This window comes from Chiloscyllium punctatum, chromosome 42, assembly GCF_047496795.1.
Source record: "Chiloscyllium punctatum isolate Juve2018m chromosome 42, sChiPun1.3, whole genome shotgun sequence".
Lineage (NCBI taxonomy): Eukaryota > Metazoa > Chordata > Chondrichthyes > Orectolobiformes > Hemiscylliidae > Chiloscyllium > Chiloscyllium punctatum.
Window position 1 is genome coordinate 101,600 of NC_092780.1, and position 25,844 is coordinate 127,443.

At 42.8% G+C, this 25,844-nt stretch overlaps 1 protein-coding gene across 3 annotated transcripts in view; it reads left to right on the forward strand.

Annotated features, from left to right (window-relative positions):
• The first annotated feature begins 1,334 nt into the window (after nucleotides 1-1,334).
• coasy (CoA synthase) overlaps nucleotides 1,335-25,844 on the forward strand; it is a 90,149-nt gene continuing 65,639 nt past the window's right edge. The window contains exons 1-4 of one of the 3 annotated variants that reach the window (XM_072561138.1): nucleotides 1,335-1,429; nucleotides 2,732-3,414; nucleotides 6,992-7,206; nucleotides 24,027-24,158. In XM_072561138.1, coding sequence (XP_072417239.1) covers nucleotides 2,748-3,414; nucleotides 6,992-7,206; nucleotides 24,027-24,158 — 1,014 coding nt within the window. In that variant the 5' untranslated portion in view covers nucleotides 1,335-1,429; nucleotides 2,732-2,747. The other 2 variants (XM_072561140.1, XM_072561139.1) reach the window with 2 other exon arrangements.

Sequence of the window (25,844 nt, forward strand, 5' to 3'; positions counted from 1 at the left end):
CATTTGGGGCTAAAGGGATCAACGGATATGATGGAAAAGCAGGAATAGGTAATTCAGTTGTACTATCAGCTACAATCATAACAAATGGCAGGACCGGCCCAGACAGTTCCCTGCTCCTATTTTCTACGTTTCTAAATCTTCCTGATGAAAAGAGCAGAGAGCTGAACAAACATAAGTAAGTTCACTCAGGCAGAGGTTTATATTCACAAGTGATGACAACACAGAGTGTGCTTAGGGATTGAGAGGATGCAAGTGATGGAATATCTGTTATACCAGTGAACGGAAACAGTCTCCAAGATGATGAGTGAGTCGGGCAAAGGTCAAGGCAACTTCCTTCAATTTCAGGCACTAGGCATCAATAGCCTGTGAGCATTTGTGACCATTGCCTTTTGTCCTTGTTTAAGAATTATTTTAAGGCTGGGGAAGGGAAGTAGCCATTACATGAGGCATCAGACTATACAGGAAATAAGCAGAAAAAAACTGTTTAAAGGGAACCCATTTTACAATAATTCTCTCACCATTGAATACCTATTATGAACACATTATTACAGAACAGATCATAGAATCCCTACAGTTTAGATAGAGGCCGTTTGGTCCATCCAGTCTGCACCACTCTTCTGAATAGCATCCCACCCCTACCTATCTCTGTAACCCCATACAGGGTTTTCAACCCCACGGCTAATCCACTTAACCTGCACATCTTTGGACTGTGGGAAGAAACTCACGCAGACACAGGGAGAATGTGCAAACTTCACACAGACAATCGCCCATTGAAGGAGGAGAAAGTGAGGTCTTCAGACACTGGAGATCAGGGTCGAAGAGTGTGTTGCTGGAAAAGCACAGCCGGTCAGGCAGCATCCGAGGAGCGGGAGAGTCGACGTTTCGTGCATAAGCCCTTCATCGGGAGTAAGTCCTTATGTCCGAAACGTCGATTCTCCTGCTCCTCCGGTGCTGTCTGACCTGCTGTGCTTTTCCAGCAACACACTCACTCATTGAACCCGGGTGTCTCTATTCCCCTTTCAGATAGTGAGCTCCATTGGCCCCGAGTCAAGAAAACTTCTCTCAAATCTCCTCTCAACCTACTGCCTTTTACCTTAAAGCTGTGTCCCCTGGTTATTGACATCTCCACGAACAAAATAAGCTTCTCAATATCTATTCCTATCGCAAACTCTCAATTGGATCCACCTCAGGTCACAGCACCGCCTCCTTTCACTTCCAACCAATAAGAGTGGCGGCAACGCTCAGCCAATAGAATTGGAGCTATTGCTCGTCTTAACCAATCGGAGTGGCGGTACCTCTGGGCCCGGCCAATTGGAGTGGCGGTAGCGTTGTGTCTGCTCACCAGGTGAGGGCGGTATCGATCGGCGTGGCCAACAGGAGCGGGTGGTGTTGCGGACTTTGGCCAATGGGAGCTGGCTTTGGGATCCAGGTGGGTGCTGTGCGGTGTCGGCTTTTGTTTCTACGCGGCTCCGATGCTTTGGGCCTAAATCGCTCGTGAGCGGGATGACGATCGTTTCACTCTCGAAAACAGTGCGCGGCATCGACGGGAAGCGGGTTTTTGGCCTCGGGGCTGAAGGAGTCCTGAGTTGGGACACTGTCCGCCTCTGGCCTCCGCCTCCTTCTGAGTCCAGTCCCCTGTCTACTTCATTGGTCCGTACGATAACAAGCACCGTTACAGTCTCTATTGTTTTGACAATAATCTTACGTTTTAATTATTGACTGAGGAGTTTAATATGGCAAGATTTTTGTTGGCAAATTACGCATAGCTTTTCGACCCTTTCTTAAGGATTGTCTGATTGCTGGGACAACTATTATTATTATTGATCATTCAAAGGTGGAGCTGGTCTTTTCCTTGAATCGTCGCGATGTACGAAGGGAGTCTCCGATTTCCTCGTTTTATTCTTCTGCCGAACTATATCCTGTTATCTCTCTAATAAACACAAAGAACTGCGGATGATGGAAATCTAAATGGATGCTGGAGGAATACAGCAAGTCTGGCAGCTGTTATCTCTTTACAGTTGCTGCTAGACATGCTATATGTTTCTAGCTGTCTGTTCCTTTGATCTTTGTTCTGTTTTACTGCCTTCTTCCTGTCTGCTTGCTTATTCACTGTATCTACTTTAATGTTATCTTCATGTTCTGTGACTCAAGTTGGTAATTTATGTCGAGACCTGATCTGGTGCCAACACACGTCACTCTTTACATCTCTATTCTTGTGAAGATCTATTATATTACAACTCCATATTCTGTCGTTGATATATCTTTCTGACAGTTCCTTGGGCCTTGCACCATGCAATAATTTTGAAATTCATAAATGCAGCCTGTGCTGCATTTATTTTGTTGTTATTCCTTTAATTTCCCAAAATACAGATAATCTGGAGAATAAAAGTTCCCATCCTGTTCCAACAATTTGTGAATTTTATTTTGTTTATTAAAAAAATGTGTAGACTAAAAAAGTGCAACTTTTGAATTGAATTGAATTGAACAGTTTGCAGATGTGCCTTTTAGGGAAAGGACCTTGTCCATGTCCAGTCTGGTTTCATCAGGTCAATCTGACTCAAATCACAGAACAATGTGGTAGACAACCCACTTGATTGTTTCATTCAATGATTCAGGAAGGTAGCTCACCACCTTTTTGGGGCATCTTGGGATGGATAATAACTACTGACCTTTTCAATGGTGCCCACAGCCAAGAAGGGGCTAATTATAACTGTTTATCTTTTCCTTTTAGGTAGCAAGCAGAAGTGATGGCCATGTTTCATACCGGTATTCTTGTTTTAACATCTCCAATTTCCCTTATTCCATCACGCATTGCTCCTGTTTTGGCAGCAACTGCAAAAATTGTTAAAGACACTTTATATGTTCATTTACATCCAGGATTGGGATTTACTGGAAATTACGTTCAAACCAAACCAGCATTCATAGCAGCAAACCATGAAGTTTCTCAACTACTAACTAATCTTTACACAAAAAGTTCTCATGTGTGCAGCCACCTGGATGTCAGAGTCGTTCTCTCAAATGTTAAAAATCACACTTCAACACAGCAGCCATTTTCATCAGTCCAAATATTGTCTGAACCACCAGAGGTAGTTTTAACAGACTACAGAATTATAGACGTAAACCAATCCAATTTATATATGCAGTGTTTGGAAAAATACACTCTTGGCTGTTACACATGCAAACCCAATTTGAGAGCCATTTTTTTACCAGCTGGAATAGATTATTTGGACAGCGCTTCCTGTTCTGATATGGATGATTCCAGTTTATGTGAAAGTATTCCAAGTTACAGTGATGTTGTGTTGGGTGGAACCTTTGACAGACTTCATTCCGCTCACAAGATCCTTCTCAGCATGTCATGCCTGCTAACAGGAAAGCGTTTATTAATTGGGGTAGCTGATGGAGATCTGCTTAAAAGTGAGTATCATCTTTAGCTACAGCTCCTCAATGTAATTATCTAGATTTAACATGTGGATAATGTTCAGAAACGTCAATAATGCTTTGTGCAGCTGTCATAAATTTGAGCATGCATTAAAATGGCTGAAAAAGTGCTATAAACAGACCAATCATACCTTATTTGTTATAAAAGTACTAGATTAGTTAGTGCTAAGCAAATAGTTCTGAATGGACTGGTGTTTGATAGATTTCTGACATTCATGCCTCAGACATCTGTTATTTTAAACATACTGGTAAGTTCTTAGCTTAAAAATGTGTTGCTGGAAAAGCGCAGCAGGTCAGGCAGCATCAAAGGAACAGGAGAATCGACTTTTCGGGCATAAGCCCTTCTTCATTCCTGATGATGGACATTTAAGCCCTCACCCAGAGTACATTCTGCACCCTTACCACATCAGTGCTTTTTCTAAGTTCAACACAGGTGTGTCTTGATTCATCAGCTGGTTTTGTGGCAGTGGTTTCTGAGGATACTGGGGTGAGGAAAGGACTGAAAATCAGTTGGAGATTTCCTTGCCCATATTTGAACTCCTGCCATGAGTGTTGTGGACTCTCTAGCAAAAGTACCTCATTATGCTGCCCCTGTACAGGTCAACCCTGCTGATGGAAAAGGATATACTTAAGGATAGTGATAGTGGTGTCTGAAACATTGTCTGCAAGGTATGGTTCCATCAATATGACTATGTCAGATTGTTGTTTGACAAAAGTGAGATTCTCCCAACCAATCCTAGTCGGGAAAGAGAATTTTACAGAAAACATATGGCTGATTTTGCCCATGTTGTTTCTGGTACCCAAGTCAAAGCTGGGTGGTATGCCTAGTTTCATTGCAGAGGACAGTTTAGACTCAACCTCATTTCTCTGAATCTGAAGTCATATGTGGGCCTGACCAGGGAAGGAGGAATCAGTGCCAACTGCTGTGCCGCCTCTGTTTTCAAATTGATAATTTTAGCAAATCCATTAGTAACAGATTTTTATCTATGCACAGAAGAATGTAGTGATATTTTTGCTGCACTAATAATCCAGAATCACAGTAATAATCAAATTCTGGGTTTGAATACCACGATGATAGATGGTTGGATGTGAATTTTCATCACTGAGCTGGTTGAGACCTAGTGGCTGGACTAGGATGATGAAGGAATGGTCAAACCTGGAGCAGAGGAGACAGCGGGGACATGTATTGGGATGTGTAAAGTTATGAGGGATGTAGACAAGAAAGAACTTTTCCCCTTGGTGGTGGGATCAGTGACTAGGGGGCATAAATTTAAGTTAATGGGCAGGAGGAAAACTTTTTCATCTACAAGGTGGTGGGAATCTAGAATTCACTGCCTGTAAGGGTGCTAGAGACAGCAGTTCTTAGATGTACAGTTGCGATGGCAAAGCGTAAAAGGCTATAAACCAAGTGCTGGAAAGGTGATGAGAACATCAATTTGGACCCCATTTACCAACCTCTGAGAGAAAGAACCAGAAATGATATCACCCACCTTAAGAGACCAAGACACACAAATAGAAAGCGGGACAAAACACCAGTGCTTCACCAGAGGCTCAGTGATGATACCTAGCATGGTGACAAAACATGTGAAAACAAACCTGTCAGCTCAGCGAGTAAACTTACGTCCTGAACCTCAACCTGAGCTACACTTCTACTCAAAAATCATGATTAGAACAATTAAGTGCTTACTTTAGACCAGCACAGAGTTTATGGGCCAAAAGGACTTTTTCTGTGCTACAGACCTCTATGAATCAATGTTTTTAAAAGGGGAAAAGTATGTTTGATGTCACCCTCACGAATCTATATGATGCAGAATCATCTGTCCATGACAGTATTAGAAAGAATAATAGTTAAGTAAGTGGCTAATAAGTTGGTAAAAGAAGTATAATGTCTGCTGTGAGGTGGCACGGTGGCTCAGTGGTTAGCACTGCTGCCTCACAGCGTCAGGGACCTGGGTTCGATTCCGGCCTCGGCCAACTGTCTGTATGGGGTTTGCACATTCTCCCTGTGTCTGCATGGGTTTCCTCCGGGTGTTCCAGTTTCCTCCCGTAATCCAAAGATGTGCAGGTCAGGTGAATTGGCCATGCTAAATTACCAGAGTGTAAGGTGCATTATTCAGGGGTCAGTATAGGGTAGGGAATTGGGTCTGAGTGGGTTACTCTTCAGAGAGTCGGTGTGGACTTGCTGGGCTGAAGGACCTGTTTCCATACTGTAGGGAATCTAATCTAAATGTAAAGTTATTCATTTTAGAAGGGAAAACAAAAAAACAGAATATTATTTAGATAGAGAAAAACTGCAGGATTCTGCAACATCAAGTGGCATGAAACACAGAAAGTTAGATGCAGCAGGTACTCTGCAAGGCTAAATGGAATGTTGGCTCTTATTTCAAGCAAGTTGGATTATAAGAGAAGGGAATGCTTCCTGCAACTATACAAGATGCTGGTGCAACCACATCTGGAGTATTGCGAGCAGTTTTGTTGCCCTTATTTAAGGAAAGATATAATTTCACTAAAGGCAGTTCAGAAAATATTCACTAAGATGATCCCTGGTATGGAAGGATTATCTTATAAGAAAAGGATAAACAGGTTTGAACTGTACTCACTGAAATTCAGAAAAATGAGAGATGATCTCATTGAAGCATGTATGATTCTTAAGGGGTTTGACAGGGTAAATGCTGAAAGGATGTTTCCCCTTATGAAAGAGTATCGAACTGTAGGCCTTTGTCTCAGAATGAAGGGGCACCAATTTAAGACTGAGGTGAGGAGGAATTTCCTCTGAGTGTTGACAGTCTTTGGAAGAGCGAGCTGTGGAAGCAGAATCTTGTGTATACTTAAAGATGAGGTAAGTGGATTCCTGATTAAGGGTTACAGGGAAAGAGCAGGAAAGTGAACATAAAAATATCAGATCAGCCATGATCCAATTGAATGATGGAGCATATTCGAGGGCTCAAATGGCTACTCTTATTCCTATTTCTGATGGTCTTATTAAGAATGACCATTACATAATCCTTGTGGAGGTGAAGTCCCATCTTCACATTGAGGATATCCTGTAGCACAGGCTGGATGCTGAGAGAATGTTACTTTGTGGCAGAATCTAGAACTAAAGGGTACAGTTTCAAATGATGGTCTCCTATTTAAGTTGGAGATGAGAAATTTCTGATGTTTGTTAGTCTTTGGAATTCTATTCCACAGTGAGTAGTGGAGTCTGGGTCATTGAGCATATTCAAGGCTGAGTTAAACAGATCTCTTAACTACAGGGGAAGTTGAGCAATATGGGTCAGACAGAAAAGTGGAGTTAAATCTGCAATAAGATCATGCGTTAATTTATTGATTAGCAAAAGTGGGCTCAATGAGTTAGATGGCCTCCTCCTGTTACTTTCCATGATCATATCAAATTGGGTGATGATGTTTAATCTATGATTACTTGAATGAAGAACAAAACAACTCTTCTAAATTATGACTAAATGGTTTATGGAAGGTAATTTGACAATTGCATGCTGTCGAGGCAGGTAATTATCCTTTTAAGGTTTTTTATAACTTGCAATTTTTATTTAAGGTAAGGTGCTGAAGGAGCTGATTGAACCTTATCAACAACGTGTGGAGAAGCTGAGGAAGTTCCTTCTGGATGTGAACCCTGCTATACAATATGATCTTGTTCCTCTGAGAGATCCCTATGGACCAGCTATTACCGATCCAAACATAAATTGCATTGTGGTTAGCGATGAAACCCAAAAGGGTGCAGAAGCAGTGAACAGAAAACGACGAGAAAATGTAATGTATACAATGAAGAAAATGTTAAGAATCTAGTACAGTTACAACAATTTGAATTTGTGTAGTTCCTTTAATTAAAATGTTGCGGGGCAGTAAAGTAAATATTCAATCATTACCTGCCTCAGTGTGTAAGTATATTATAAGGATAATTTCAACATAAGCCACCCTACAATTTAATTTTGAAAATTATAGTTTGTAAGAAACATGGAAAACAGTGTCTTTTTACCTTCTGTATGTATTTCCTTAGTATTCTGGGAAGGAGTGCAGGAAATATCGACATTTAAAAATTTCTGCTTTTTGGAAAGGTTGAAAATAAAAGATTTTTAATTTTAGTCTGCAAATGACATTAACAGTTGTCAATATTTATGGACCAGGGTTACAATTTAAAGGCACAAACCATTTGACAATTCTATACTTGAGGGGAAAAGAGAGACTGAAATATAATGAAAATATTAAAAATATGCAACAGGTCAGTCATCAATGCAAGGAGAATAATGGTGATAGTATGTGTCTATTCTTTGGTGCCTGATATCTGAATAAAAAATAATTAATTAAAAATACATCGTTGTTCCTGTTTGGAACTCGAGACCAAATGTAAATAGTTAAGTGATCAATCGTGATACATTCTTTCTTAAAAAAGAGATGGTCAAACCAGTCAATACTAATTCAGTTAAATGCAAATTAGATCTATTGCTTTTGAGTGTATTCTGCTACTATTTTGCATAGGATGGGAAAAGTTGATAATGGGATTTCTGGTTTGACTGTCATTCAATGGCCTCCTGAAATGTTGAGTGAAGAAATTAGGTGTCTGCTGCATTTGATTTTAGTATTCAGGTTAATGTGATGTGTTCCACAGACCTTGGAGTTATGGTTGTATGATCTCCAATTGTTCCTCATTTACCACTTATGCATATGTGTATATGTGCCCGAGACATTCAGTTAAGTGGACTTGACCATCCCTCACAGTACGCTAGTAGCTGATTGTAGCGACATATTCTTTCTATGATGGCTTCAGAACCATGAAGGAGAGCAATATTCTGAAGCAGAATATCAGATTGAGGCATTGTTGCAGTGTTCTGATTATCCTCCCCCATGACACTTTGCCAAGTTGTGGGACTGAATTCATACTGACCTTTTGGTCAGTATGAATGAGACAAGGCTGCTATCTGAGAATCCTGTCCAAGAAGTTTCCCAAATGTTTCAGATGGGGATCCAAATCACTTTCTGCAAAACGAAACACCCTCAAAGTTATTTTCTAGCAGCAATATTGGTACATTCTGCATTTTTCTGCAGTGTTCAGGTGCACATATAGAATGCTGCACTTGTTTAAGATAATATTATTTGCCAGTAATGAATCAAATTTACCAGAAGCTTTGAATTTTGTTAGTAATCTGCAAGACTGTGGACAATGGCTGACTATCATTGATAAAGAGAGTAACTCCAATGTTGAATCCTGTGAAACATAGAACATAGAAGAATACAGCGCAGAACAGGCCCTTCGGCCCTCGATGTTGCGCCGACCTGTGAACTATTCTCAGCTTGCCCCCCTACACTATCCCAAAATCATTCATGTGATTATCTAAGGATTGTTTAAATCTCCCTAATGTGGCTGAGTTGACTACATTAGCAGGTAGAGCATTCCACACCCTTACCACTCACTGCATAAAGAACCTGCCTCTGACATCTTTCTTCAGTCTGTCACCTTTTATTTGTAGTTATGCCCCCTCGTACAGGCTGATATCATCATCCTAGGAAAAAGACTTTCACTGTCTACCCTATCTAATCCTCTGATCATCTTGTATGTCTCTATCAAATCCCCTCTTAGCCTTCTTCTTACCAATGAGAACAGGTTCAAGTCTCTTAGCCTTTCCTCGTAAAACCTTCCCTCCAGACCAGGCAACATCCTGGTAAATCTTCTCTGCACCTTTTCCAATGCTTCCACATCTTTTCCAAAATATGGGGACCAGAACTGTACACAGTATTCCAAGTGTGGCCGCACCAGCATTTTGTATAGTTGCAGCATGATATTGCGGCTCTGGAACTCAATCCCACTACAAATGAAACCTAACACACCGTATGCCTTCTTAACAGCACTTGCCAACTTTCAGGGATCTATGTACATGAACTCTCTGCATATATCCACAGTCTTTCCATCGACCCAGTACTCTGCCTTCCTGTTATTCTTCCCAAAGTGCATCACCTCACATTTAGTTGCATTGAACTTCATTTGCCACCTCTCAGCCCAATTCTGCAGTTTATCCAAGTCCCCCTGCAACCTGTAATATTCTTCCATTCTGTCCACTACTCCACCGACCTTAGTGTCGTCTGCAAATTTACTAATCCATCCATCTCTGCCTGCGTCTAAGTCATTTATAAAAATGACAAACAGCAGTGGTCCCAAAACAGATCCTGTGGCACACCACTATTAACCGGACTCCAGGCTGAATATTTTCCATCAACCACTACTCACTGCCTTCTTTCAGAAAGCCAGTTTCTAATCCAAACTCCTCTGCATTTTCTCCAATAGCCTAACATGTGGAGCCTTATCACATATACCACGTCAACTTTCCTACCCTAATCTACATGCGTGATCACCTTCTCAAAAAACTCAATGAGGTTTGTGAGACACGACCTGCCCTTAACGAAACCATGTTGACTATCTGAAGTCAAATTGTTGCTTACTAGATGATTATCAATCTTATCTATTATAATCCTTTCCAAAACCTTTCCTACATCAGAAGTAAGGCTCACCGGTCTATAATTACCTGGGTCATCTCTACTGCCCTTCTTGAACAAGGGCGTAGCATTTGCAATCCTCTAGTCCTCTGGTACCAAACCTGTAGACAGTGACGACTCAAATATCAAAGGCGAAGGCTCTGCTATCTCCTCTCTAACTTCCCAGAGAATCCTCGGATAAATCCCATCTGGCCCAGGGGATTTGTCTACTTTCACTCCTTCTAGAATTGATAACACCTGTTCGTAACTAACCTCGATTCTTTCTGGTCTAATATCACGTACCTCATTCTTCTCCTGAACAATAATCTCATTTTCCTGAATGAAAACCGATGAGAAATGTTCGTTCAGCACAGAGTCCACACTCAACTTCTCATTTCTGCCTTTGATTGGCCCTATTCCTACCCTAATCATCCTTTTATTCCTCACATATCAATAGAAAGCTTTAGGGTTCTCCTGTATTCTATTTGCTATAGAATGCTTGTGTCCTCTCTTTGCTCTTCTTAACTCTCTCTTTAAATCCTTCCTAGCTGATCTGTGCCTCTCCATCACCTCACCTGAACCATCTTGCCTCATAACACATAAGCCTCCTTCTTCTTCGTAACAAGAGATGCAATTTCTGTTGTAGACCACAGTTCCCTTACCTTATCACTTCCTCCCTGCCTGACAGGGACATACCTATCAAGGACATGCCCCTTCCATCGCTAAACTAAATGTAGATAAGCTGCAGAGCTGGGCTGAGAGGTGGCAAATGGAGTTTAATGCAGACAAGTGTGAGGTGATTCACTTTGGTCGGAGTAACCGGAATGCAAAGTCTGGGCTAATGGTAAGATTCTTGGTAGTGTAGATGAGCAGAGCGATCTTGGTGTCCATGTACACAGATCCTTGAAAGTTGCCACCCAAGTTGACAGGTTAAGAAGGCATACAGTGTTTTAGCTTTTATTAATAGAGGGATCGAGTTCCAGAACTATGAGGTTATTGTGGTTTTGTTCGCCAAGCTGGGAATTTGTGTTGCAAACGTTTTGTCCCCTGTCTAGGTGACATCCTCAGTGCTTGGGAGCCTCCTGTGAAGTGCTTCTGTGATGTTTCCTCCGGCATTTATAGTGGCCTGTCTCTACTGCTTCCGGTTGTCAGTTCCAGCTGTCCGCTGTAACTGTAATCATCAAAAACACAGAAATAGAGAACACACACCGGATCATCAACACCACACTCACAGGAATCCAATTCACGAGAGAGGAAGAAAAGGATAACAGCGCACAGCTGGAACTGACAACCGGAAGCGGCAGAGACAAGCCACTATAAATGCCGGAGGAAACATCACAGAAGCACTTCACAGGAGGCTCCCAAGCACTGAGGATGTCACCTAGACAAGGGACGAAACGTTTGCAACACAAATTCCCAGCTTGGTGAACGGAACCACAACAACGAGCACCCAAGCTACAAATCTCCTCCCAAACTTTGAACCATGAGGTTATGCTGCAGCTGTATAAAACTCTGGTGCAGCCGCACTTGGAGTATTGTGTACAGTTCTGGTCACCGCATTATAAGAAGGATGTGGAAGCTTTGGAAAGGATGCAGAGGAGATTTACTAGAATGTTGCCTGGTATGGAGGGAAGGTCTTACGAGGAAAGGCTGAGGGACTTGAGGCTGTTTTCGTTAGAGAGAAGAAAGTTGAGAGGTGACTTAATAAGACATATAAGATAATCAGAGGGTTAGATAGGGTGGACAGGGAAAGCCTTTTTCCAAGTATGGTGACAGCGAGCACGAGGGGGCATAGCTTTAAATTGAGGGGTGATAGATATAGGACAGATAAGACCATAAGACCATAAGACATAGGAGTGGAAGTAAGGCCATTCGGCCCATCGAGTCCACTCCGCCATTCAATCATGGCTGATGCGCATTTCAGCTCCACTTGCCAGCGTTCTCCCCGTAGCCCTTAATTCCTCTAGACAACAAGAACCTATCAATCTCGGCCTTGAAGACATTTAGCATCCCGGCCTCCACTGCACTCCGTGGCAATGAATTCCACAGGCCCACCACTCTCTGGCTGAAGAAATGTCTCCGCATTTCCGTTCTGAAATGACCCCCTCTAATTCTAAGGCTGTGTCCACGGGTCCTAGTCTCCTCGCCTAACAGAAACAATTTTCTAGCATCCACCTTTTTAAAGCCATGTATTATTTTGTACGTCTCTATTAGATCTCCCCTTAATCTTCTAAACTCCAACGAATACAATCCCAGTATCCTCAGCCGTTCCTCATATGCTAGACCTGTCATTCCAGGGATCATCCGTGTGAATCTCCGCTGGACACGTTCCAGTGCCAGTATGTCCTTCCTGAGGTGTGGGGACCAAAACTGGACACAGTACTCCAAATGGGGCCTAACCAGAGCTTTATAAAGTCTTAGTAGTACATCTCTGCTTTTATATTCCAACCCTCTTGAGATAAGAGACAACATTGCATTCGCTTTCTTAATCACAGACTCAACCTGCATGTTTACCTTTAGAGAATCCTCGACTAGCACTCCCAGATCCCTTTGTGCTTTGGCTTTATTAAGTTTCTCACCATTTAGAAAGTAGTCCATGCTTTTATTCTTTTTGCCAAAGTGCAAGACCTCGCACTTGCTCACGTTAAATTCCATCAGCCATTTCCTGGACCACTCTCCCAACCTGTCTAGATCCTTCTGTAGCCTCCCCACTTCCTCAGTACTACCTGCCTGTCCACCTAACTTCGTATCATCGACAAACTTCGCTAGAATGCCCCCGGTTCCCTCATCCAAATCATTAATATATAATGCGAACAGCTGTGGCCCCAGCACCGAACCCTGCGGGACACCGCTCGTCACCGGCTGCCATTCTGAAAAAGAACCTTTTATCCCAACTCTCTGCCTTCTGTTAGATAGCCAATCCTCAATCCATCCCAGCAGCTCACCTCGAACACCATGGGCCCTCACCTTGCTCAGCAGCCTCCCGAGTGGCACCTTATCAAAGGCCTTTTGAAAGTCCAGATAGACCACATCCACTGGGTTCCCCTGGTCTAACCTACTTGTTACCTCTTCAAAAAATTCCAACAGGTCAGAGGTAGTTTCTTTACTCAGAGAGTAGTGAGGGTATGGAATGCTTTGCTTGCAACAGGAGTAGATTCGCCAACTTTAGGTACATTTAAGTCGTCATTGGACAAGTATATGGATGTAAATGGAATAGTGTAGATGGGCTTCAGATTGGTATGACAGGTCGGTGCAACATCGAGGGCCGAAGGGCCTGTACTGCGCTGTAATGTTCTATGTAACTGAATTATGGTCACTCCCTCCAAAGTGCTCACCAACAACTAAGTCAAACACATAACTGGTGACTGACCTCCAAGTGCATCGACTTTTGTGTGAACTTCTAGGTAGTTCTCAGACAAATGTTGTGGAATGTTACTGTTAGCAAATGTTTTTGTAAAAATTAGCTTGTGTGCTTCCTCTTAAACAGGTGGAAGTCTGGGAAACTTTCATACTAGGCTTTTTTCGACCAATATCTTGGTGGCTTCTCAAAAAAAGTTACTTTAGTACCTGTACTTTTATTTTGAAGCCATGCCTGCCTTCATCCATGGATTAGTTTACCATTCTTTTCAAAAACAAATGCTTCTTATTTCTGAAACAATGCACTGATAATAGATTGCTTTTGGTGTGAAATAATCTGTTCACATAAATTCAGTGGGCATTTTATCTCTGTGTTTCTTGTAATTCTTCCCTTTGTTTTAACATCCTGAATTTTGAAAAGGTAAGTACTGTTCTAATAGCTGCTAAACGAAAACTCATGCTTTATAGTAAATATTAGAAAAATCCAGTTTTTAAGGAGCTCCCAGATCCAACACAACCCAGCCTCGACAGCTCTCTGTAATAAAAAAATTCTACAGATTCACTAACCTCAAAGTGAAAATATTCGTCCTCGTGTATTTTAAATGGGTGACCCCTAACTTTGAGATTACGCCTCAGCCTAGACTCTGACACAAAAGCAAAGAAGCCCTCCACCTGTACCTGTCAAACTCTGTAAGAGTCTTGTATGTTTCAATAACGTCTATCTCATTCTTACAAACTCAAATCAGCACAGGTCTGACCTCATAAATAAATTTCTTCATATCTGGAAGAATTCTAGTAAACCATCTCTGGACTGCTTCCAATGCCAGCATATCATTCCTTTGATAAGAGGACTAGAACTGGTAACAATATTCAAGGTGTGGTCTGACTAGAGTAAAAAAATGTGGCACTGGAAAAGCACAACCGGTCAGGCAGCATCTGCGGAGCAGGAGAGTCGACGTTTTGAGCATAAGCTCTTCATCAGGAATGTCCAGTGCCATACTTTTTGACTCTGATCCCCAGTATCTGTAGTCCACACTTTCTTGTGGTGTGAAAGAGCCCTCCAACGCATCTCATCTACATCCCGCACCTCTGCCCTCAGACCTCACCCCTTCAACCGTAACAAGGACAGAACGCCCCTGGTGCTCACCTTCCACCCTACTAACCTTCACATAAACCAAATCATCCGCCGTCATTTTCGCCACCTCTAAACAGACCCCACCACCAGGTATATATTTCCCTCCCCACCCCTTTCCGCCTTCCGCAAAGACCGTTCCCTCCGCGACGACCTGGTCAGGTCCACGCCCCCAAACAACCCACCCTCCAATCCTGGCACTTTCCCCTGCCACCGCAGAAACTGTAAAACCTGCACCCACACCTCCTCCCTCACCTCTATCCAAGGCCCTAAAGGAGCCTTTCACATCCATCAAAGTTTTACTTGCACATCCACTAATATCATTTATTGTATCCGTTGCTCCCGATGCGGTCTCCTCTACATTGGGGAGACTGGGCGCCTCCTAGCAGAGCGCTTTAGGGAACATCTCCGGGACACCCGCACCATTCAACCACACCGCCCCGTGGCCCAACATTTCAACTCCCCCTCCCACTCTGCCGAGGACATGGAGGTCCTGGGCCTCCTTCACCGCCGCTCCCTCACCACCAGATGCCTGGAGGAAGAACGCCTCATCTTCCGCCTCGGAACACTTCAACCCCAGGGCATCAGTGTGGACTTCAACAGTTTCCTCATTTCCCCTTCCCCTACCTCACCCTAGTTCTAAACTTCCAGCTCAGTAACTGTCCCCATAACTTGTCCGGACTTGTCCTACCTGCCTATCTTCTTTCCACCTATCCACTCCACCCTCTCCTCCTTGACCTATCACCTTCATCCCCTCCCCCACTCACCCATTGTACTCTATGCTACTTTCTCCCCACCCCCAACCTCCTCTAGCTTATCTCTCCACGCTTCAGGCTCACTGCCTTTATTCCTGATGAAGGGCTTTTGCCCGAAACGTCGATTTCGAAGCTACTTGGATGCCGCCTGAACTGCTGTGCTCTTCCAGCACCACTAATCCAGAATCTGGTTTCCAGCATCTGCAGTCATTGTTTTTACCTATTTAGTTTTAGCAAGACTTAACTACTTTTTTACTCCATTCCTTGAGAAGTAAAAGGCAACATTTCATTTACCTTCCCAATTATCACTGATCTTGGATGCTAGCATTTTGTGATTTAGGCAAGAGCACCTCCAAATCCCTCTGTGCTGCAGCTTTCTGCAGTCTTTCTCAATTTAAGTAATATACGGTTCCTCTTCTTCCAGTCAAAGTGCATAGCCTCACTTTTTTCCCATATTCAATTTCCATCTGTGAAGTTTTTGCCTGCTCACATAACCTACCAATATCCCTCACATCACTTGCTTTTCTACCTACTTTTTGTGTCATCTAAAAACTTAGTGCTCATATAATCATTTCCTTTGTACAATTCATTAATATATTTTGTTAATAATTGTGGCTCCATTACCGATACCTGTGACACGCCAGTAGTTACAGGTTGCCATCCTGAAACTGTTCCTCGATCCAAACCTTTTGACTTCAATTAGTTAGCCTGTCTTCTACTATGCAAATGTACTACCCCCACACCATGCGCTCGTCTTATTAAATAACCTTATAGGTAACACCTTATCAAACTCCTTTTGAAAATCCCAATATATTATATTTACATATTCCTCTTTATCTGTCTTGCTTATTAATCCCTCAATTAATTTTGAATAAAATTATAAAGAACGATTTCCCTTTTAGGAAATCATGCTGATTGACTAGATTACTGCTTGATTAGATTATGCATTTCTAAATGTACTGCTATTACATCCTTTCTAATAAATTCTTGCCATGGTTGTGGATATGTTCGCTGAACTGGGAAATCGATTTGCAGACATTTTGTTCCCTGTCTAGGTGACACTTCCAGTGCTTTGGAGTCTCCTGTGAAGCGCTGCTGTACTGTGTCTTCTGGAATTTATCTGGTTCTGTTCCTGCTGCTTCCGCTTGCTGGTTCTGTTTGTTCGTTATAGTGACTGGTAGATTAGGTCCAGGTCTATGCGTTTGTTGATGGAGTCCATGGATAAGTGGCATGCCTCGATAAATTCTCTGGCTGTTCTCTGTTTAGCTTGTCCCAATCAAACTTGTGGTCCTTGTCAGGGGCAGCTGGTCGTGGCATTTAGTGGATAGTTGGTGTTCATGGATGCAGATTGCTAGTTATCTGCCTGTTTGTTCTGCATAGTGTTTTGTGCAGTCTTTGCATGGAATCTTGTAAATTGCATTGTCTTGCACATCATGTGTATAAGGTCTTTTGTTCTGGTGAGGAGTTGTCTGAGCGTGCCTGTCGGTTTATGGGCTGTCATGAATCCCAGTGGACGGAGAGGTCTGACTGTCAGTTCCAAGACATTTTTTGTATAGAGTGGTTAGTGTTTTGAGTTGTGGCATGTCCTCGGTGCATTGTTTGTCTTTTAGGCATCCGCGGATGAAGTTGCAGGGATATCCATTCTTGATGAAGACTCTTTAGAGGTGTTCTTCTTCTCTTCATAGGTCGGGAGTGCTGTAGTGTGTTGTAGCCCGTTTGAACAGAGTCCTAATGCGGCTTCTCTCGTGTGTGTGTGTGTGTGTGTGTGTGTGTGTGTGTGTATGTGTGGATGGTTGCGGTATAAGTTCAGGATCTGGTCCCTGCATGTGGCTTTTCTGTATACTTTTGTGGTGCAATTTAGCATGGCCAACTCACCTGACCCGCACATCTTTGGACTGTGGGAGGAAACCGGAGCACCCGGAGGAAACCCACACAGACATTGGGAGAATATGCAAACATCACACAGGCAGTCACCCGAGGCTGGAATGAACCTGGGACCCTGGTGCTGTGAGGCAGCAGTGCTAACCACTGAGCCACCGTGCTGTCCAAAGGTGCATTAGTAGGGGGTAAATATAGGGTGGAGGCAGTGGGTCTGGGTGGATTGTTGTTCAGAGGGTCTTTGTGGACTGTTGGGCTGAAGGGATTATTTTTGAAATTAATGATTTTTGGTGCGCAATTTCTTGTCTGTTGTGTGCGTCCGTAATCATAACCTGGATCATTCTGAGACTGTTTTGTCTGACTATTTCTCTGGCTTGTTGATTGGTAGTCTGTGTCTGACACAGGGTAGTAGTATTTGATTCCTTTGGCATCCATGTAGGATTCGGAGTTGTTCATATATAGCGCTTAGGCTTTTGGCACAGGATTCCCATTTCCTTGCTTGTCTTAGCATGTCTCGCTGTTGGGTATTCAAGGTTTGCGTAAAGATTTATAGCTCGGATGCCAGTTGTCATGGTCGTGGGTATGTTCGCCGAGCTAGAAAGTTGATTGGCAATGCAAACCAATGTTCTATTCTTCCTACCAAACATTTGCACCTAGTCTATGTACCTATATCTCCTTTACCACAATTATCACTGCCTTTGTCTTTTGCTCTGGGCATGGTCACAATTTGTTCCACTTGCTTCTACATTGCATCTGTCTACATCATAAAAAACAATCTAATTTGTTTCAGGGGTATGTAATAACAGCTTCGAACAGGTTAGCATCAGCATTTTACAGCATGCAACAGACAAATCGGTCCAACCAGTCTACACCAAACCATGTAACCATCTACCTGCCTGCGCTTGGCCCATGTCCTGCCAAACCTTTCCTATTCATTAACTTATCCAAATGTCTTTATAAAATGTTGTAACTGTACCTGCATTGATTGCTTTCACTGGAAGTTCATTCCACACATGAACCACTGTCCTTTTAAAAATAAAGTTTTCCCTCATTTTAGTCTTTCTTCTCTCACCTTAAAAAGACACCCTCTTAATTTTGAACTCCCTCACCCTTGGGAAAAGACCCTTGTAATTCACCTTATCTATGCCCCTCATCATTTTATAAACCTCAATAAGGTCACCCTTCAACCTCCTACGCTCCAGTGAAAAAAGTTCTAGTCTGTTTTTATATCTCAAACCCTCCATGGTAAATCTTTTCTGAACCCTCTCCAGTTTAATAATATCCTTCCTATAACAGGGCAACCAGAACTGCACTCAGTACTCCAGAAGAGATCTCACCAACATTCTGCACAACCTCAACATGATGATCCAATTCCTATACTCAAAGGGCTGAGCAGTGAATCATGCTAAATGCCTTCTTAACCACCCTGTCAACCTGTAACACAAATTTCAAAGAATTATGTACTAGAACCCCTAGGTGTCTCTGTTCAAAAACATTACCCAGGCCCCTACCATTAATTGTATAAGTCCTATCCATGTTTGTATCCTTACCAAAATACATTTATCCAAATTAAACTCCATCTGCCACTCCCCAGCCCATTGACCCAATTGATCAAGATCTCTTTGCAATCTTGAAGAACTTTCTCCACAGTCCACTATACCACCAATTTTGGTTGATTTAAACAAAAATATAAAAATTCACACTTGCCAGTTCCTTTCTGTTTCAAAGAAGTATCATGCAGGACTCAACATTAAGATGCTTGGTAAAAACAATGACTACAGATGCTGGAAACCAGATTCTGGATTAGTGGTGCTGGAAGAGCACAGCAGTTCAGGCAGCATCTGAGGAGCAGTAAAATCGACGTTTCGGGCAAAAGCCCTTCACAGGAATAAAGGCAGAGAGCCTGAAGCGTGGAGAGATAAGCTAGAGGAGGTTGGGGGTGGGGAGAAAGTAGCATAGAGTACAATAGGTGAGTGGGGGAGGGGACGAAGGTGATAGGTCAGGGAGGAGGGTGGAGTGGATAGGTGGAAAAGAAGATAGGCAGGTAGGACAAGTCCGGACAAGTCATGGGGACAGTGCTGAGCTGGAAGTTTGGAACTAGGGTGAGGTGTGGGTAGGGGAAATGAGGAAACGGTTGAAGAATTAAGATGCTGCCAGACTTACTGGATTTCTTCAGAATCTTGACTTGATTTCAGATTTCCTGTATCCATAGTATTTAGCTTTTACTTTGGAAAATCATTATGGTCAACTTCACCTGAAGGATGAGCAGCCTCTAAGACAAACAATTGAGTAAAGGTAACTATGAAGTCATGAGGGAAGAGCTGACCAGTATTGATTGGAAGGGGAGTCTTGCAGGGAAGATAGTGGAGCAGTAGGCGTTTCTGGGTTAAAATAAGAAGCATAGCTGAAGTTCATCCCAAGAAAGAAGAAACATACTAAGGGGAGAATGAAGGAAGTCAGGGACAGTATAAAAGGAAAAGGTAAAAAAAAAAGCATACAATGTGTTGAAGATTTGTGGGAAGCCAGAAGATTGGGAAGCTTTGAAAAACCAGCAGAGGATAATGTGAAAAAAAGGAGTGGGGGAAGGGGTCTTGGGTGTTGGAGGAGGTATGAGGGTAAGCTAGCTTGTTTAAAAAAAAAGCAAGTTTTTAAAAAAATTGTAATAAGTTAAGAGAGGGGCACAAATGGATATTGGACGCTGGAATATGAGGCTGGGGAACAAAGTAATAGCAGAAGAACTTTAGGTACTTTGCATCATGTTTGTAGTGGAAGATACCAGCAATATACCAGAACTTGAAGAGATGAGTGCAGTGGTTTTCTCTAAGAAAAAGGTATTGGGGAAGCTGAAAGTTCTGAAGGTGGATAAATCACCCAGACCAGATGGACTACATCCTGGAGTTCCAAAGGAAAATTGTACAGGAGATTGTAGAGGCATTAGTACTGCTCTTTCAGGAATCACTGGAGTTGGTGAGGGTCCCAGAAGACTGGAAAATGGCAAATGTAATACCCCTGTTTCAGAAATGAGAGAAGCAGAAATCAGGAAACTGTAAACTGGTTAGCCTGACCTTGGTTATTGGTAAGATTTTAGAGTTTATAGTTAAGGATGAGATTGTGGATTATTTGGAAATACGTTGGGAAAATAGGGCTGAGTCAGGTCAGCTTCTTCAAGGGGAGGTCATGTCTGACAAATCTGTTAGAATTCTTTGAGGAGGTAATAAGCAAGTTAGGTAAAGAAGAGCCAGTCTATATGAACTATTTGGATTTCTAGAAAGCCATGGCATGATGCTGACTAGAGACTAAATAAAACTAAGAGCCCATGGTGTGAGGGGCAAGGTATTGGCTTTGAGAGAGGATTGGCTGAGTGGCAGAAGGCAGAGTTGGGAATAAAGAGATCTTTTTCAGGATGGTAGCCAGTGACTAGTGAAGGTTTGCAGGGGTCAATTTGGTACCAAAACTGTTCACATTGTACATTAGTGATGTGGACAAAGGAACTAAGGTTTTCATTACTAAGTTTGTGGACGACACAAAGGTAGGTGGAGGGGCAGGGAGTTTTGTGGAAGCAAGGAGGCTGCAGAAGGATATGGACATGTTAGACGGGTTGCAAAGAAATGGCAGATGGAATACAATGTGGGAAAATATGAAGTTATGCACTTTGGTTGGAAGAAGGGAGACAAAGAATATTTTCTAAATGGGGAAAAGCTTCAGAAATCTGAATCACAAAGGGACTTAGAAGTCCTAGCTCAGGATTCCCTTAAGATAAACATGCAATTTCAGTTGGCAGTTAGGAAGGCAAATACAAGATAGCATTCATTTCAAAAAGGTTAGAATACAAGAGATCAGGCAGCATCCGAGGAGCAGGAGAATAGATGTTTCGGGCATAAGCCTCATATAAAAGTGAGATGAGGAGGAATTTCTTTAGCCAGAGGGTAGTGCATTTATAGAACATAGAACATAGAACATAGAACAATACAGCGCAGTACAGGCCCTTCGGCCCTCGATGTTGTGCCGATCAAAGCCCACCTAACCTACACTAACCCACTATCCTCCATATACCTATCCAATGCCCGCTTAAATACCCATAAAGAGGGAGAGTCCACTACTGCTACTGGCAGGGCATTCCATGATCTTACGACTCGCTGAGTGAAGAACCTACCCCTAACATCAGTCCTATATCTACCCCCCCTTAATTTAAAGCTATGCCCCCTTGTAATAGCTGACTCCATACGCGGAAAAAGGTTCTCACTGTCAACCCTATCTAACCCCCTAATCATCTTGTACACCTCTATCAAATCACCCCTAAACCTTCTTTTCTCCAAAGAAAACAACCCCAAGTGCCTCAGCCTTTCCTCATAGGATCTTCCTACCATACCAGGCAACATCCTGGTAAACCTCCTCTGCACCCGTTCCAGTGCCTCCACATCCTTCCTATAGTATGGCGACCAAAACTGCACACAATATTCCAGAAGCGGCCGCACCAGAGTCTTATACAACTGCAGCATGACCTCAGGACTCCGGAACTCAATTCCTCTACCAATAAAAGCCAGTACGCCATATGCCTTCTTCACTGCACTATTTACCTGGGTGGCAACTTTCAGAGATCTGTGTACATGGACACCAAGATCCCTCTGCTCTTCCACACTACCAAGTAGTCTACCATTAGCCCAGTAATCCATCTTTTTATTACTCTTACCAAAGTGAATCACTTCACACTTAGCTACATTGAACTCCATTTGCCACCTTTCTGCCCAGCTCTGCAGCTTCTCTATATCCCACTGTAACCTGCCATATCCTTCCTCACTGTCTACAACTCCTCCGACTTTCGTATCATCCGCAAACTTGCTCACCCAACCTTCTAACCCTTCCTCCAGGTCATTTATAAAAATGACAAACAGCAATGGTCCCAAAACAGATCCTTGCGGAACACCACTAGTGACGGCACTCCAAGATGAATCTTTGCCATCAACTACTACCCTCTGTCTTCTTCCAGAGAGCCAATTCCTAATCCAAACCTCCAACTCACCCTCAATGCCATATCTCTGTATTTTCTGCAGTAGCCTACCATGGGGGACCTTATCAAACGCCTTACTAAAATCCATATATACTACATCTACCGCTTTCCCCTCATCTACCTCCTTCGTCACCTTCTCAAAGAATTCAATAAGGTTTGTGAGGCACGACCTGCCCTTCACAAAACCATGCTGACTATCCTTGATCACATCATTCTTATCCAGATGTGCATAAATCCTATCCCTTATAATTCTCTCTAAGACTTTGCCCACAACAGAAGTGAGACTCACTGGCCTATAGTTACTAGGATTATCCCTACTCCCCTTCTTGAACAAGGGAACCACGTTTGCTAGCCTCCAGTCCTCTGGCACTACTCCTGTAGACAAAGAGGACACAAAAATCAAGGCCAATGGCTCTGCAATCTCCTCCCTTGCTTCCCAGAGAATCCTAGGATAAATGCAATCAGGCCCAGGGGACTTATCTATTTTCACCCTTGCCAGAATTTCCAACACCTCTTCTCTACATATCTCAAAGCCATCCATTCTACTTATTCGTGCCTCAGTATTCATATCGACAACAATGTCCTGTTCCTGAGTGAATACTGACGAAAAGTATTCATTCAGCGCCTCCCCAATCTCTTCAGCCTCCACACGCAACTTCCCATTACTATCCTTGATTGGACCTATTCCTTCCCTAGTCATTCTTTTATTCCTAACATACCTATAGAAAGCCTTAGGGTTTTCCCTAATCCTACCAACTAAGGACCTTTCATGTCCCCTCCTTGCTGCTCTTAGCTCTCTCTTCAGGTCCTTCCGGGCTACCTTATAACTCTCAATCGCCCCTATTGAACCTTCACGCCTCATCTTTACAAAGGCCGCCCTCTTCCATTTAACAAGGGATTCCAACTCCTTATTAAACCACGGCTCCTTCACACGACCCTTTCCTCCCTGCCTGATAGGTACGTACTTATCAAGGACACTCAATAGTTGCTCCTTGAACAAGTTCCACATATCAATTACGCTCTTGCCTTGGAATCTACTTTTCCAATCCACACATCCTAAGTCATGCCTCAACGCATCATAATTTCCCTGCCCCCAGCTATAACTCTTGCCCTGTAGTACACACTTATCCCTCTCCATCACTAGAGTAAAAATCACCGAATTGTGGTCACTGTCCCCAAAGTGCTCACCTACCTCTAGTTCTAATACCTGGCCTGGTTCGTTACCCAGAACCAAATCCAGTATGGCCTCACCTCTTGTTGGCTTATCTACATATTGTGTCAGGAAACTCTCCTGCACACATTGCACAAACACTGACCCATCTAACGAACTTGAGCTATAGCTTTCCCAATCAATATCAGGAAAGTTAAAGTCTCCCATAACAATCACCCTATTACTGTCACTCTTCTCCTGAATCATCTTCGCAATCCTTTCTTCAACGATTCTAGGACTATTAGGAGGCCTGTAAAAGACTCCTAACAGGAGCTTATTGCCATTTGTGGAGCTTATTGCCACAGAGGGCTGTGGAAGCCAAATCATTGAGTGTCTTTATGGAACAGGTTCTTGATTTGTAAGGGGATCAAGGGTTATGGGGAGAAAACAATGAGAATGTATCAGGTATGATTGAATGGCACAGCAGACTTGATGGGCTGAATAGACTAATTTTCCCATTGTTTTCAGACGTTCAATCAATAACGTCAGCACCCCTGCCTAGCCCCATAGCTGTAGTCTCTTAGCCATGTAGACTTGAAGTTGGACAAACTTATAGCAGCCGACCACATGGCCCTCTTCAATTCCATTTTACTTTGAATAAATGAGACTGTCCAAAAACAAATCATGTTATAAACTTTACATTCATAATACTGTACCTACACAGCCCAAGATCCAATTCGTATATTCTTTGTCTTTAGTATTGGATATTTTATGTTTTATTTCAACTCGTGTGATTCGGTGATCCCAATTTTTTTTAAACTCCAGGCCTTGCAGGAGTTGGCAATCCATAGGATTTGTATAATTAAAGATGCACACCACACAGAAGATGAAGAAGAAAAGATTAGTTCATCCACTTTGAGGAAGCGACTGTTGGGCTCTTTGCTGGTGCCTCCAAAGGTAAGTGCTCCTGGGCTCTATTAGTATTCTTGCAAGATCAATGCTATTGCAAACATCATGACTTAGTGGTAAACTGATTAAATTTTTGGTGAAAATATTGACTACATTCTTGAAAACAAATACTAATAAAGGGAGGGATTAGTGTTGACCAGGCTACAGACAGATTCACTGTTCTTTGAATAAGTCACATCTGTTCCACATGAGATGGAGGCAAAGCCTCAGTTTAGTTTCTTGGAATACAACCTCCGAACTGCATGAAGTATCAGCCTAGATTGTGTGCAAGTCTCTGAAGAGGCCCTTCCTGACTTCCATGTTAGCTGATATTGCTAATTTTCTCTTCTAATTTGCTTTTCCCCTCCTCAAATCTGGGTAAAAACAATGACTGCAAATGCTGGAAACCAGATTTTGGATTAGTGGTGCTGGAAGGGCACAGCAGTTCAGGCAGCATCCAAGGAGCAGCAAAATCGACATTTCGGGCAAAAGCCCTTCATCAGGAATAAAGGCAGAGAGCCTGAAGAGTGGAGAGATAAGCTCGAGGAGGTTGGGGGTGGGGAGAAAGTAGCATGGAGTACAATAGGTGAATGGGGGAGGGGATGAAGATGATAGGTCAGGGAGGAGGGTGGAGTGGATAGGTGGAAAAGAAGATAGGCAGGTAGGACAAGTCATGGGGACAGTGCTGAGCTGGAAGTTTGGAACTAGGGTGAGGTGGGGGAAGGGGAAATGAGGAAACTGTTGAAGTCCAAATCTGTCATCCTCAACCTTCTCAAAAGAACAAACTCTTAAACTATCTGCTCTTGAATACTACTGTCTTTCACAGTATCAGTCATGAATTGCTTTCTGTGTGACTGACAGAAGCTACCTATCTTCAACATTTTCGACTTGTCTGCAGGCTTTGACACAGTTGACCAGACCATCTTCATGCAATATCTCTACACCATTATTCAGTTAGGTGGGCCTGCACCTGGCTATTTCCATTCTTAGATATTATTATCATAGCCAAAAATCACTTGCTGTAGATTTTCTTACACCTGGATCATTAGTTCTGGTGTCCTTTGAGGCCTTGTACTCCTATTTATCATCAACCTGTTGTCCCTTAACATCATCAAACAAAAATATAATGTCAGTTTTTACATGAATGCTGACATCATCAGGCTCTACCTAATTTCTGTTCTCTTTGCTACCATCATCATCATCAGTCGTCCTGAACTCCACCTGGAATTGCAGTGTGGCTTTTGGCCATGAACGAGCACGACACATGATTTTCATCACATGACAGTTGCAGGAGATAGGCAGGGAAATAACCTACCCCTGTACATGGACTTCATTCAAAGTCTTTGACACCATTTTGGAGCATTCTTCTCCACTTTGGTTGTACCATGAAGTTTGTCACCATCCTTCACCTGCTCCACAACAACATGGAAGTCATGGTAATAACAAATGGTTCCACTACCAACTCATTCCCCATTCGGACTAGTATCAAGCAAGGTTGTGTTATTGCCCCAACACTGTTCCTGATCTATCTTGCTGTTGTGGTTCACCTCACTGCTGCAGCTGCAGCTTAACTTGCAGAGCCTGTGGGAAATAATTATTCCACCACCGCTACCTTCAAGCCAAAACCAAAGTCACCCCAACCAGTGTCATCTACTATCTCTAAATTGTCTCACTGCTTGTCCAACATCCAAGACA